General features: G+C 42.6%; 1 protein-coding gene across 1 annotated transcript; it reads left to right on the forward strand.

Moving 5' to 3' along the window:
- The first annotated feature begins 2,364 nt into the window (after positions 1-2,364).
- fam120b (family with sequence similarity 120 member B) lies at positions 2,365-12,064 on the forward strand. Its single transcript, XM_085908529.1, has 15 exons — positions 2,365-2,505; positions 2,731-2,841; positions 3,317-3,507; positions 3,602-3,735; positions 3,809-3,931; positions 4,472-4,663; positions 4,736-5,000; positions 5,086-5,269; positions 5,335-5,436; positions 5,792-5,964; positions 6,874-6,966; positions 8,729-8,935; positions 9,216-9,351; positions 11,148-11,394; positions 11,456-12,064. Exons 2-15 carry the CDS (start codon positions 2,733-2,735, stop codon positions 11,484-11,486), a joined length of 2,187 nt encoding a protein of 728 aa, XP_085764655.1. The 5' UTR covers positions 2,365-2,505; positions 2,731-2,732; the 3' UTR covers positions 11,487-12,064.
- The last annotated feature ends 2,705 nt before the right edge of the window (positions 12,065-14,769 follow it).

Below are 14,769 nucleotides of genomic sequence, written 5' to 3' on the forward strand. Positions count from 1 at the left end.
GATGATGGACTGTGACTCACTTGAATTGTGCTGTTACATATTTTTTAATGGGTGGGATTGATACATACGCTCACAAAACTTAACCTCAACAGCCCCATTCACTATATCAATTCAAAAATGTAATTGTGGAAAAAAAAAATGTTGGAACTGTTGAAGTGACCATTTGAAAATGTAAACACTGGTAGTGATTTATAGAAATAGTGTTGCATATTGATATTTGTTTCCTATTTATTGTGAAAAATCATGACAGTTGTCAGTGTCGTCACATGATGACTATCATTCATTCTTGATAATGACATAATTATAATGTTATTAAAGGTAATTTGAGACAATTAGTTATTTCAGAAGTGTAATTCAAACTGACAGCCCCTTTGCATTAATCAGTAACCAGGAAATAGCTCTCAGTTTTCAAAAAATTTCTGACCCCGGTGTAAAACAGTGACTCTTAAAAACACACTTTTAATCCCCCTTTATTTTTTTTAAGATGCAGAGATCTCCAGAACTGCCCAATCGGAATGTACCAACACTGTCTATTTGCCTGAATGTACAACAGGATTCTGAGGCCACATCAAATCACGTGGAAATTTTCGTTTTTGATTTTGACATTATTTACCTCGTTTATAATGAAATGAGCGGTGCTAATATACAACCTAGGAGTTTTTGTTTTGGATTGTGTGGATGACCACACCAAGTGTACATCCATCTGCTTTTAACGATGGTTTTACTACTCAATGATTGAATTTACAACCCTCACGAGACATCGTTTCACAGTATAGTCTCGGATACATTTGATTTGAATCCAAAACAAGCCAAAAACAAACAAAGCCCCCTGCATTGGGAACAAATCGCACACTCTCTTGCTCCCTGAGATCCCTGCCCTGCGGCCCCCTGGGGGTCCTTGGCCTTTAGTTTGAGAACCAGTGGCCTCCAGCAGCAGGATTAGCCAGGCCAGCTGCCCAGAGAGACCCCAGGCCTCGAACGCTGACACAAGGCCTGACCCCAGGGTGGCTACTATCAGGGACCCTGAGGGGGATTTTGGACAGCTCTCGGTGTGTATGTATGTGCGTCGTTCATTGAGTTGGACAACTGTTGAGCCAGCGCAGATTTGGGCAGCGGTAGTCTTTGTGTGTGCGTGCTTGTATGGTCAATTCTTTCCGGGGGTTAACTGCTGATCCAGTACAAATGGGAGGTATGGGTGGGGTGGGGGGAGGGGGGGGTCGTTGTCGTGTGCTCCTGGAACATCTGCCTCTGTTTCTCCTGAGTCAAGCTATGGTCAGGAGTGGAGGGGGAGCACACAGAGCGGGGAGGGAAGGGGAGCTGAGCGGAGGCAATGAAAGAGGAGAAAAGGAAGAGTCTGTAGAAGCTGTAGGAGGAGAATGATGACAAGATCCAATGAGAGCTGGCAGTGCGCTTGCTATATACACCCCCTTCCACTAGTACTTGTGTTCACCTCACACTCCGTCCATGTGCATCGACTGCTTGTCCACTCACATTATCCAAAACTGAGTCTTGATAGGAAAGGAGATCCGTGGGTATCCAATATGGTGGAATTAGGACAAACTGAAAATTCTCCGTTGTCGTTTGGTGAAACAGTTCTACTTTCAGCAATGATGACTGAAAAATTAGAACTGAAGATGAGTTGAAACCTGTCCTGATCGTCAGCATCTCTTCTGACCCCCCCCCCCCCCCCCTCATGATCTTTTGTCTTGTATTGTTAAAAGTCCAAAACTATGATTGTTTCGCCTCGGTTGTGGGAATTCTGCACAGTATTTATGTGTCTTGTAGTTTGCAAGTCAGATTCTTAACTAGACAAAAGTGCAACTTCAGCTATGATTGATATAAAAATATTTTCATGATATGTCAGCATGGCTGTAACTTTTGAGGGCACACACAAGGAGGGGGGGGGCAGATTTATAACTGCGCTTCGCCTTCCTTGAAGATCAGTTGACTGCGAGAGTTGGATTGCCCTCCTCGTCCACTGAGCATCTGGCTGGGGGACGACAGATGCTGACAGCTGGACTGACAGCCAGCATATGCCGCTTTCTTTATTTCTTCCAAGCTCAGACAATAGAATGGAGAGGGCGGGGGGTGTATTGTATGGAAGGTAGACCTAATAGCTTGTGACTTCAGAAAAGAGCCTCTATTCTCCTGGAGAGCAATTAGTCTGCCTCTGATCCCAGCCTGTGGAGTTTATGGGTGGACCGAGGCCACGAGACCACAATGGTCCATTCATATTCATGCAACCTTGAGAAGTTTATACCATTCAAATGTAATCTATTGTATCAGCAGCTATTCTCTTTTATATTAAGTGTGTATGTTTGGATCTGCATGGTGTTTTATCAGTGAATTGGCATCACAGATTCAGTCAGATCACCCGTTTCAACAGAGCCAGTGTATCAGCGTGCGCCAAGCACGTAGCGTCGTGACGTCACATGTGCGACGCAGGAAGTGGTAGCGTATCAAAACAAACAGGACGCGTTGTTGGATCGTGCTAAATATTCCCAAGTAAGTAGTCTGCAAAAACGTGTTTTAAAATAATAGCGGTGACATCATACCATATAGCCTTAGGCTGGACGGCTGCTGTATCTTAACTCATAAAACTTGCTGATGGAAGCCAAGCTAATCCTTAGTCTCAAAAAGAGGCAAATGTCAACAAGCATTTCATTCTGACAAGCAAGTAGATTTCGCTTTGCTACCACATGAATGCTTTGGTCTGGTCTCTGTTTACAGTAATGGGGGTAAAGGGTCTTCAATATTTCATGGAGCGCTGCTGTCCAGAATCCTGCGTGACTGTCAACCTGAGAGAGCTGGCCAGACAACATGTTTCCAAAACCTCTTCCAGTTGAGTGCATGTAAAATTTAAGGCTTGTGTTTATTTGCAGGGTGATCTTAAAGTTTGAACACATATGCAAAAATGCACATGTTCAAATTGTTCAAGATTTCGTCAAAATGGTAGATTAACAAAACACGCCTAAAGTTCAGTTGCATGTGTCCGAAATCTGCATCTAAGCTTGCTGCACCACTTGAACTGGGCCTTGCTGAAGGGCACTCTAGGAATAGCCACAAAGCAGACAAGCATCTCGCCCACAACTAGATACGATTTGAAAGTAGAGTAAATTCTCATAAGGTAATGACTTTTTACCCAGTTTTTTACCTTTTTCATTTGTTTTGGGGTTTTTTTTAAGATCTATTTTTTTCCTTGAAAAAATAGGAATGTATTCTCCTAACATTACCCAAAAAAAAATTCTCTAATAAGTGTGAATTTGTTATTGGTAACATTACAACTTGCGTTCATTTCTCTTTCCATTTCTTTCAGGCCCCACACTGGTTGTGGATGGCATGGCCTGCCTGTGCCACTGGTACTTGTGCAAAAACTGGGTATGCGGGGGTCAGTGGAAGGAGTACATGAGCATCCTTCGGAGATGGGTGGAGACGTTCACCTCTGCAGGAATCCATCTTGTCTTCTTTTTCGATGGCATGGTTGAGGAGAAGAAAAGACATGAGTGGGTGCGGAACACAACCTTATAGTATTGTTACTGTCTAATCTAATCTGTGGTGTCTACTAGAATATATCCCCGTTCAAACGATGATCTGATTACAGGTGAAGCGGCGACGAAGAGTGAACGGGAAGGTGTCTCAAATATTCCGTTACATTAAATCAAATGGAGAGCAGCCAGGCAAAGATCTTTTCAGTCTGCCCTCTGGCTTGGCAGCATTCACACCTTTTGTCCTCAGGTTTGCAATGTGGGATTATAATATGATCATATTAATGACATTATTGATTCAGGTTTTTTTTTTTTTGTGGCAGATCATTAGGTCAGGATGTATTTTGCTCAGTGCAGGAGGCAGACTATGAGATTGCCTGTTACGCCCGTCACCATGGCTGCATGGGCATTTTGGGACAGGATTCAGATTTCATCATATTTGACAGGTTGGTTCACTTGAGGCTGTTATTGGTTAGTCATGTATTCATGACAGAACGCATATTTTAACATGAAAATCTAAACCTTGGTTACTGATATGTCAAAATGTTCCCACACCTAAGTGTAATGAAAATGTGTTGTCCTTTTTTTTTTTTTTATATGCAAATACTTTTCTCATTATCACATGTGAAAAGTGTTTCTTTGTTGTTCAGATAAAGGAAGTAGAGAGGCAGAAAAACCTAAAAACATTTGGAGCAACGTGTTAAATTCAACGATGTAGAGTTGAATGAATCTGAAAAGAAGCCAGCTGTAAAAAAACGCCTCATTCCAAACACACAAATTTCTAGTTACAATAATGAGAAAAACATGGTGTGCGACTTGCAAGATTTTGTCCAGCCTTGCACAAATATGCCTCGAGTTGAACTTTTTTGCATCTTAACTATCTATGGTCACAGATTCATCCCGTGTGTCTTTCAAATTGGCTGTCGAAAAATGAGAATATTGATAAGATGCCAGATTTGAATATATCACTCCTGTTCTTTCTCCAGCGTTCCTTACTTATCAGTGGCAAAACTGCACTTAGGCCGCCTCACCACTGTCCTATATGACCGAGAGATGCTTTGCCGAGCCATCGGACTGAATGTTTCACAGTTACCGCTACTGGCTTGTCTCCTCGGCAATGACGTGGTGCCGGAGGAGCGAATGCAGACCATCAGGAATGATGCGATGGCAGCATACAGGTGTGAGGCGTGTTGTCTGTCCAACCATAAAAATATGAAGATGTAAAACATGTACCATCTACTTTTTCTTAGGAAGCCACATGGCACAGCCCACTGCGGTCCTCCTCAGGGGCAGATGGTGTTGGCTGTATCCCAGTTTGTCAGCTCTTTGTGGGGCAAGGAGGAGGAAGAGACTCATCTTATCCCTCAGACTCTGAAACTACCAGCTGCAGACAGAGAGCTCCTGGAAAAAGGAATTTGCTCCTATTTATTGGCTGGGCCGGAAGTTCCTCAGCAGAATGCCCCACCTCTTATTACCGCTACCTTTGAGAAATATGTCAGTCCAGAAATATTAAAGGTATGTTCAGCACCATATTTCTGTTTGTCATCTAGAAACATTTAGCGGAGTTTCACCCATTTGTCTCTATTTGGTTCTTTTGTAGGCTTGTAGAGAAAAACACGTATCGGCTGAGGGGTTTATGGTTTACAATGTCCTGTACGAAGGGGTGATTGAATGTAGTAATAGTCTGGAGGATGAGGAGGATCACGAACTGTTGCCTCAGGCTGTTGTCTTCAAGTCCTCGAGACAACGCATCTACGGTTTGCTCCTGCTCAACAGGCACGATGGTAAAATAGCACGCACAAGACACTCTCGCTTGTAAAGTGGCTCTCTAAACCTTGCGTGTTTTCAGACAGCACTGCGGAACCTCCAGCCATCAGAGAGTGGTTTGTCTATCCAGGCAACCCTTTGAAGGAGCCCGACATGGTCCTCCCCATGCCGATCTGCATCCCATGTACAGTACCTACAGTCCCTGTGAAAATAGTTATGCCCTCAGATAATACACTCTTGTGGAGTGATTTTTAGAATTTTGTTGAAAAAAATACATACAGTTTGGAAAATAATTCAAAATCTGTAAAACCTTGTTTTATGTAGTACAACCAAAACATCCACCCCCACAAAAAAAAAAACCAAATACAAAAATAATTAGTATTGTATAATATAAGTGTTAAGTTGTTGAATGATTTGTTTAACTTTAATCAACTATCATAGCTACAAGCTGAGTTGTTCACACACAACATGCCACATTCATTCACTGTTATGGAATCCCTAACCAAACACCTAAATATTTTATCTGTCTGGTTTTCTAGGTGAACAGCCCAGTCTGGACTCGCTGTGGTTTGGTTCCGGTCCCGATGTTTCCGGCCTTCGTCTAATGAGCTTTTTGTCAATATTTGATTGCCAGGAGTTTGCCGAGTTGTACGGAGTGGTTGAAGACTTTCTTCTGGCTTCTCTTTGCCTGGTCACCTATATTGTCCTCCAGGTAGTACATAGTAGAAGATTTACACAATTTTAGAGCAGTAATCTCTTAAATTACTTGCATTTGTTATTTTAAAGTAATTTGCTTTCACATCCGAATCCCCGCTTTTACAAAGCAGCAAGTGAAAATATTATACTCAACTTGGCTTTCAGTTTGGGATCGGATCAACATGCCCGATTCATTCTGCTCTTTTGTCAACATGTGATGTTTAACATTTCTTGTTAATGGTGTGTTCTGTTGTTTTTTTTCTTGTCTTGATGGCAGCCTTTATCACCCAGTGTGACCAGTTTAGCTATTGACACGTCAGCAACTGTTCTGATAACCACCCAAGAACTGTATTCTTTCAATTACCTGACCACATTGTTTCTTTATAATGGCTTTCAAGTGTTAGCTTTTTTTAATGTAGCATGACGATTACTATTTTTTTACAACTTTGCCCTAACACAGATTAAATGCTTGCAAGGTAGCAATCCTTAGATTTTTGGCACGACTGTCAGATGCTTGCGACTGTGCAAGAAGTAATTAAAAAAAAAAACAGGCAAACATCGCAACAGAAACGCAGCTCTGTCTGATAGACGGGCAGACAAGCAAAGATGAGCTGACGGGCCAACAGACAACGGTGCCTGTTGTTGTCTGACGTCTGAAGCATTCACATTCGCTCACCACTCGACTGTTTAAATTGCTTCGGGGTTTGTTTGTTTTGAACACGCCACACACACACACACACACATACACACAAACACACACACTGGCTGCCTCCTTGGCTGCATTCAGGATTGTTGCTTTCCCTGTTGAGGTCAGACCAAACAAACAGACCCAGTCAGAAGTCACGCCGAGATGGGGTTGAATTTGGAAGTCGTTTATTATACGTCGCCATATATTAAGCTATCTTCCGACTTGGTCTCTTTGTAGGTACCATCTATGTGTTCAGAGGACGTGGATGCTTACCTGAGTCAGGCTGTTTGTCTGAGGCTCAAATCTCTGCAAGAGCTTCAACAGATCAAGGTCAGCAAAGTACTCGCCTATTGCAACTTGCTCAATTCGTGATGCAATGAATGAGAACAATGGCCTTGTATACTTAACAGTAAACATGCCTCCAGTCGGGGAAAATGAAAAGAAAAAAAAAACATATAGAGAAAACCCAAATAGGGTTATGAATGGGGATCTCGTCGAGAAAACAAACATCGCAATTAGAAGTGGGCTTGTTATGTAAATGGGGTCGTTTCTATTTTTTTTCTGTCACTTTAATCATGTCAGTGTCTGTCGAGACAGTTACCAACATCGATGAAGTGCAGTCGCTCACCATAAACCATTTCAAGTGATATCTTTCAAAACTGAGTATGATCTTTGCAAAGACGGAATCTTCAATCGGACTTTTGTAATAAATGACAACTTGTTCAGCTGTACGCATTGAGTATCAGTAACAAGTTTGAGGTTCCACCAGCTTGAAATTGCTGTCATTAGCTTAGTAGCAATATTTACTCTTGACTTTCTTCAAAAGCCCATGTAACATTTAAAATCTCATAATTTGTCCTCATTTGTTGTATACATAATTATTTAGTTGTTTCAAAAGTCTCCCCAGCGGGATAGCTTAATGTGTCTTGCCAGCTGTTCCCCAAACCAGTCATTGCCTTGTTGTTGACCCTTTTATTTGCTCTGTCTAATTACCGTACTTATTTTGTGTTTTGCCTCTTCGTCTTTTTTTTTTTTCTTCGACGCAGTAATTAGGGTAGTGTCTTGTAGTTAATAGGGGATCTCTGGGAGAGGTTGGAGGCGCTTGGAGGGTGTAGTCCTGAAAATGATCAGTATAGATTTACCTGCACCAGCACGCACAGACAAAAAGAATATAGGCTGATTGTAGCAGATTTGTGTGTGCTCGTACGTTTGTGTGTCCATCACGATGTCTCTGTTACACATTCTGCTTGGAAATGTTTATTTCGAGAACTCACTATCATGTCGTGTGTGTTCACATGAATGTAAAATGAGACCGACCATTTGTGTTTGTTTTACGGAAAGAGGTTGTGGGTAGGTTTAGGGATGCCTTGGTTGTGTTGCAGCATTCCTCCCCATGGAGTTGTGTGTGTGTGTGTGTCTGTGGGAGAGAGAGAGAGAGTGTTCTGGCGACACTCACCCGTCTGCCCTGGCTGACGCTCACCACATGGAGCTATTTACATCAAACACACACGCACATACGCACCTCAATGAACGGCTCCTATACATGCTCACATTTTTTTCTGTCCTTTGCCTGACTTGGTGTTCTCATATTCTTTTTACTCTTTCAGTCTTCTTTGCCTTCTTTGTATCCGTTTGTTTGTGCGCTTCAGGCTTTTTGTGCGTCATTGTTTTCAGCGTGTGAAGCTGTGTTTGACTGGAAGCAGGTGACAGGCAGGCCTGCGCGAGCGTGAGTGCTGGTGTGTGCGCGTGAGCGGGTGTGTGTGTGTACATAATCACCGTTATCAGGGCTATCTGCCGAGGGACAGGTGAGAGGGTGAAATGCGCACACAATGAACATCTGCCTGCTGTCATTGACTCTGCTTTTTGCTTCAATGATGATTTAAAAGATAATGTTGGAACATAGGAAAATGTTGCAAAGCACATTGCTTAGCTGGATTCCTAATGCAACATTGGTGTTTTGCTGCAGAAGTCATTTTTCCACCTCAAGTAAAGGCAGTTGATCAAGCAAAGCATCGAGCATTCAATAAAAAAATGTGCTGTGTGTGACCAAGCGGACCTAATTGCCATCTTTCTTTTTTTGTTTGTTTCTCAGCCGCCATTCCTCTGCAGCCGAGCAATCCAACTGGGCTCTCTCTACGTTCGAGGACTGAGCTACATGCTGGGAGCCAACTGTGCCAGCGGCTGCCCGCTGACCAACGCCGCCCTCATGCCTTGGCAAAGTTTCGATGGACAGTTCTTCCACTCAAAGTACCTGCTGGCACATAGCGGCACCGAGCAAATGGTGCTGCTGGAGAATCACGTGAGTGGCGTTTCATTAGGTACACCTCCGCAGTTTAACATGAGATTCAAGAATTAATTCCAATTACTAAATTCAGATAATGTACTGCTTACATCATTATTCAAATGGATCTCTCCTTCTGATTACAAACGCAACAAAAAACATATTCACCCAAATCTACATATATATTTAAATACATTTAATAAGGTTGGTCAATCGTGACCACTGTGTGTAAGTTTAGGTTTTCGGGAAAATGATGTCACAAGTCAGGCTCATTTGTTATTGTCTGCTCTCCTTCCAGCCATCCAGTCTTGCCTTGTTTCTCCAGCTGAGAGAGAAACACGTAGAAGTTTGCAAGAAGAGAAACAGAGTCCTGCAGTCTCAACCGAAAGTTAGCATCCTGGAGCAAAGTCCCTGTTACAGAGACGAGCACACAGGTGACTAAGCCACATATTTTCTTTCTCTTCTGTCTTTTTATCGTCCACCAATTTTCTCTTTCTGAAGCATGTTTGGACTTTTGTGGCTAATACTGATTCAAGGCCTTTCTTTTGTTTGAGAATAGTCTGAACATTGTATTTGAATCTGACTATCGATCAGTGGTTGTAGTTCTCTGGTGGTTCTCTGTGAACCACATTACCCAGAGGGCCGTACTGTAACCATCTCCATGTGTGCTGTGGTCTTGATCACACACACACGCACACACGACTGCAAGCACATGTCCACGCCCGAATCCAACACTTGCTTTGTCAGTACACTAGTAATGGCATGTTTCTGTTTATAGGCTGAGAGCACTCTATTTTAAGACACACAACAATGATTACAGGCTTCGCTCTCTGTCTCAAACCCCCCTATCAAGCCCCACTCGGCCGTCGGCTCCCCTTTACCTCACTTGTTCCCATCCTTTCATCTTCTCTGTCCTTTCTTTACCTCCTTGTTTTTAGTAGCATTTTTACACCTCACCATTTTTTTACCTTCTGTATGCATCATTTAAAAAAAAGCTGTTTTATGAACGACATGGGACAGTTTTAACCCCGCAAAATGATACAAACTGTTATTTGGGCCGCCTGTTTGTTCCTCCCGATTGTTTATGACGCTGCATCTGTGCAATGCTCAATGTTGAATTGGTAGGTTTATCCGTTTTCAACAATAACCTCAGGAACCTTTATTCTAATCCTGTCCCAAGTACCGCACTTAATGCCACCCACAACTCAAGTGAAGCTCAAATGAAACTGTAAGTGGGTAAATAAATGGAAAACTTCCGCAGTTCAAATATAACTGTGACCCGTGTCGAGTCCACAAAAATTATTTCGAGGGGAATTCTTGAGGGCAACGTCAGTGGAGGTTTGTTTATAATTCTCCTCTTTACAACATTGACGTGAGTGGGCTCCTTGGTGCATTTCAAATAACTTCAATTTGTTGTCCAAAAGGTATTATTATGAATGGATAGACTTAAACGCTCCGCCACTTGGTGGTCAGTCATCGGGCACGAGTCAGCAGCAGCCTCGTGAAATATGAACCCGTCGTTTTTGTGCAACCCCTGTGACTTTTGGTGAATGTTTTTTTTTTTAAAAGCAGCAACGTGTGCCAGGTTGGTTTACCCCAAACTGTCTGCTCTTTACTCAACTCAAGCTCTGTGGGTCTCAGGAGGATGTTTCTGCTTGCACAAGATGGAGGGCCGTGCCCTCGCTATTCCCATCATTACTTCAGATGTGTGTGTGCATGTGTGTGCGTGAGAGTTGCGCTGGCGCGTTGTGGCGTCGTTGCAGCCCTCGCTTGGCTTGTGTTTGTAATCAGCCCCGATATTTAGTCTCCTCAGCAAAAATCTCGCTACATCCCAAATTACTCTTTGACCACAAATCTCTTGTTTATATGTTCTCCTCTTCTTTTGCCTACGAAGGACAAATTGACATCTGAATCGATAAAGTTGTTTTCTGAGTAACTACCACAAATTTTGGGCATATTCACATATTTGGGGTCTCATTTGACAGCCGTTGATAGTACCTTGGAATCATTCATTGACAATATTTCCAAATTGGCCAAATATCAATATCTACCTTTTACATGTATAGCATGTACAAAATGGAAAAAAAAAATCTAAATTGTTCCTAAAGTTTCCACCATTCCAAAAGGTAGCGAAGTGATTCTGTGCGTTGTTAGAGTTTATGCACACTTGTCACATGATGAATAAAAAAAACGTGAGGCAACACACAAGTTTTTATACTTGTTCCATCAGACGGCGGTGACAACTGGAGGGAGAGGAACGAGACGGCCTTCAGAGGATGGAGGAGGGAGAGTGGGCGGCAAAGTGGTGGAAACAGCAGAGCCAAACTACAGGAGAGACCTGCACACGGAGGAAGAGGAGGAGGCCAATATTCCTACTTTCATCCTCCCTCCGTGGATGAAGGCGCCCGGAACTTCAGGCAAGAACAGACAAGGAGTCGTCGGCGTCCCAGCAGGGGGCGATACCAGCTGGCTCCCAGGTAACTTTGCTGGAGGTTGTTTTAACGGAAGAATCATCTCATTTGGTATTCTTCCTCTCAGATGGTGTCAGCCTCCTGCTCCTGGAACATAACTCAACCCTGACAGAGAGGAGCAGAGGATTAGAGTGCAGGACTTGAAGAGTAAAGAGGGTAGGAAAGAGCTGATGAAAGGAATGACACAATCAAGTTTCTCTCAGCAAACTGATTAGCTGTCAAGAATGTTTGCCTAAAGGATGCTGTATCTGAAAATAGGGGGATTACGCAGAAAGAATTGAGAGATTAAGGACATTGAAATTGGCCATTTTGGAAAGGGTTGTTTTTTTTTAAGAAGAAGAAACATGTTCAATGACTGCTGTTCAAATTTGTTTTGACTGAAGACAAAATAGAGAGTGTCAAGAAACAAACCTAGCCCTTTTTTAATTTTTGAATTACAATTTTTAAAACAAACACCGAAAAGACGATTGGTGTCAATTTCCATATCTAGAAAAACAGTAACTGTAAAATGTATCGTTGCATATGTGTTACAAAAATGGGTTTTGCACAAATGTCACGCTTTGTTTCGTTTGTCGGCAATGATTGATCGGCGTGCTGCTTTTCCGTGATGGTAGGAACGGAACCCCATTGTTCTGTACTACAATAAGGCACACAGAATAAAACCCCGCCATGTGAAGTGTGTAGGATTTAGTTTTGCTTTCACAGGAGAGGTCTGTGGGTGGGGCAGCATAGACGCCTTACAAGTGAAGTGGCCATGTTTAGATACTAATCGGAAGAGGCGGGATGTATTCTGTGGTGAAGCAAATGAGAGAAGGCTGACTCAAGAAGAAGGGGGGAAAAGACAACAGAGGAAAGGAAATTTAGGGACGTCGGACAGAGGTCAAGTATTAGGTTCGAGGAGAACCGTGGCAGAAAATGCAATGGAGGGGAACTACTAAGAATAGACAGAGCAACAACAAAACAGGAAGAGATGGAATAAAAGAGGCCAAGTTGGGAGACGGGAGAAAACTGACAGGTTTTCAGTTGATGGTCTGTTGTGTTATTTCAACCACAGGAAACCCTGTTGGCTTCCTCTTTCTATATGTGTGTTCGTGGGTGTGGTTCCTCCAGCAGCGGGGACGCAAACACGCAGTCAAGCCCATTAGAGTACTCCGGTCTGGGATTCGACTGTTTCCCCACTTTTGGTGGCTATTCAATTAACTGTCTACTATATTATATTAACACAATCAAAAGCTATTGGAGGCAAGACAAAATCATCTTGAATAAAAAATGGAATCATGGAATCAAAGAACTATGACCATAAATGCATATATGTCACACATATTTATAAACATTATTATTAAATATATTCCTCTCTGACTGTCTCTCAAAATAAGAGTAATGCAGACACACACACAATGGTGACACAAGCGGAGAGATTACGTCACCTAATTTTAAAAGAGGTCTTTAGTTGAATTGATGAGATCTGATCTCTGCTCATATTCTAATGAATTATACATATAAGATCAATAAGTTAGCTTGTGATGGATTGTTGAAGGGTTGAACGAAGGTTTCTTCTCTTACCTGTGACATTTTTACCCTCCATCATCCCTCCCTCCCTCTCTCCTCCCACTCTGTCTTTGAATGAATGCACTTTGACGAGTGGAACATATGCTGCTGGTTGTTCAATACCCTCCCTCTGAGCAGGAGCACATCTATGAGAGAGAGAGAGAGAGAGAGAGCGAAAGCGGGAATGCATGATTCGTGTGTGTGTGTTTGTGTGCGCGTGCGCGCGTGCGTGCGTGTTCACTGAAACGTGCCTCCTGTTGCACATCGGCCATCTGTTCCTTGAATGGACTGATGGAGTTCTGCTGTAACCATGGCGATAGGCCATTCAGTCAAATGGCACCATCAAGCCACCCCTGGCTGTTTTGTGTGTTTGTGTATTTATGTTTATGTTCAGGAATGGAATTGACTGGCCGAGTGGAGGAATTCCCATGTGTTGGTGAAGACGTGTGGTGAGAGTTCTACTAGATTGTTTACCACTAACCCAGGCCACAAACATGATTCTCTGTGAAGAGAAACCAATCAGACATATTTTCTTCATTCAATTGATGATTTTGCCATACTAGAACTTGTATTCTTTTTTTTTTTTTATGGACAAGGGCACCATAAATGCCTTAGTCAATTTTTTTTAAATTGTTTTTGACAGAATTTGTTGGTGGACTTACACAGTTTATTCCTATTTTTATTTGTGAGTTATTTTTAACATGTAAAAAAAGTGCAATTTAAATACGATTGTGTTCACATTCTTCTCGATATAACCACTGTAGTTTCTTCTCTTGTCAATTTAAACCCTTAGTAGTCAAATTTAGATGAGTACATTTGCTTGAATTCATTTAGCAATAATGTAACGTACACACACTAACAGCATCAGTGCAACAGTGAAATGAATATTGAGTTTCAACTGTCTCAAATCACTAACCTATTCAGCTGCACCCTCAGACCATTCAGCAACCCCACCCACCCACACACACACACACACACACATACACACACCCTGCTCCACCCAGTGGTCCGGGGTCTGCTGGCCATATGTCAGCCCATCGCTAGTGAGACACCTCTCCCGAGACCCTGAGCCCTCTTTTGTGTGCGAGCATGTGTGCGTGCATGCATGCACTAATGTTTTTGCCATCTTTGCTCTCGATCCATCTCGAAACCGCTGTCATCTACCAAGTGTTTGAGTGCAACTGACCGCACCACATCTGCATAGAGTCAATACTTGTCAATTGCCAAATAGGAGAAACACTATTTACCATTATTCACATTTCAACTTTCGGGCTCTTGCAGGGTATCAGTAATACAGTGTGCCAAACATAAATTGCTCATGATAAGATAAACTTAAAAGAAGACTGACCAGCAAAGTGGAGACAGTGGAGTTTATATCTACATGAATGTACCCTCTAAAAAATGAAGATAGGGGAGGAGTGGAAATGTAGAAATTAATACCCGAGAAAATCATAAAATACCCAAAAGTCAATTATCTGGCCTGACACCTTTCAGGGAGGGGGGGGGGGGGTTCACTTGTCTAACCTGCATGTTAATTGGAATGCGGGCGGAAGCCAAAGAAACCCAAAATAAGAATGGAGAAAACATGCAAACCTCACACGAGAAGGCCGGAAGCACTCATCAAAGCCGTCAGACACACATACTGACCACTAAATCACATGGACGTGCTAATGTGTTCTTGATTTAATTGATTTGTCACGCCAAGAGAACGTTCCTGTGTTCCCTCGTGAGGAATATTTGGGACTGATTGGCTCATCTGGTGCTTGGCAGACAGCGAGCGGCCCATTCCATATTGTGGTGTTTTGTTTTCAAGTCCTGTTATGATGTTGGTTT

The sequence above is a fragment of the Syngnathus leptorhynchus genome, chromosome 3, assembly GCF_054491065.1.
Source record: "Syngnathus leptorhynchus isolate UIUO chromosome 3, UIUO_Slep, whole genome shotgun sequence".
Lineage (NCBI taxonomy): Eukaryota > Metazoa > Chordata > Actinopteri > Syngnathiformes > Syngnathidae > Syngnathus > Syngnathus leptorhynchus.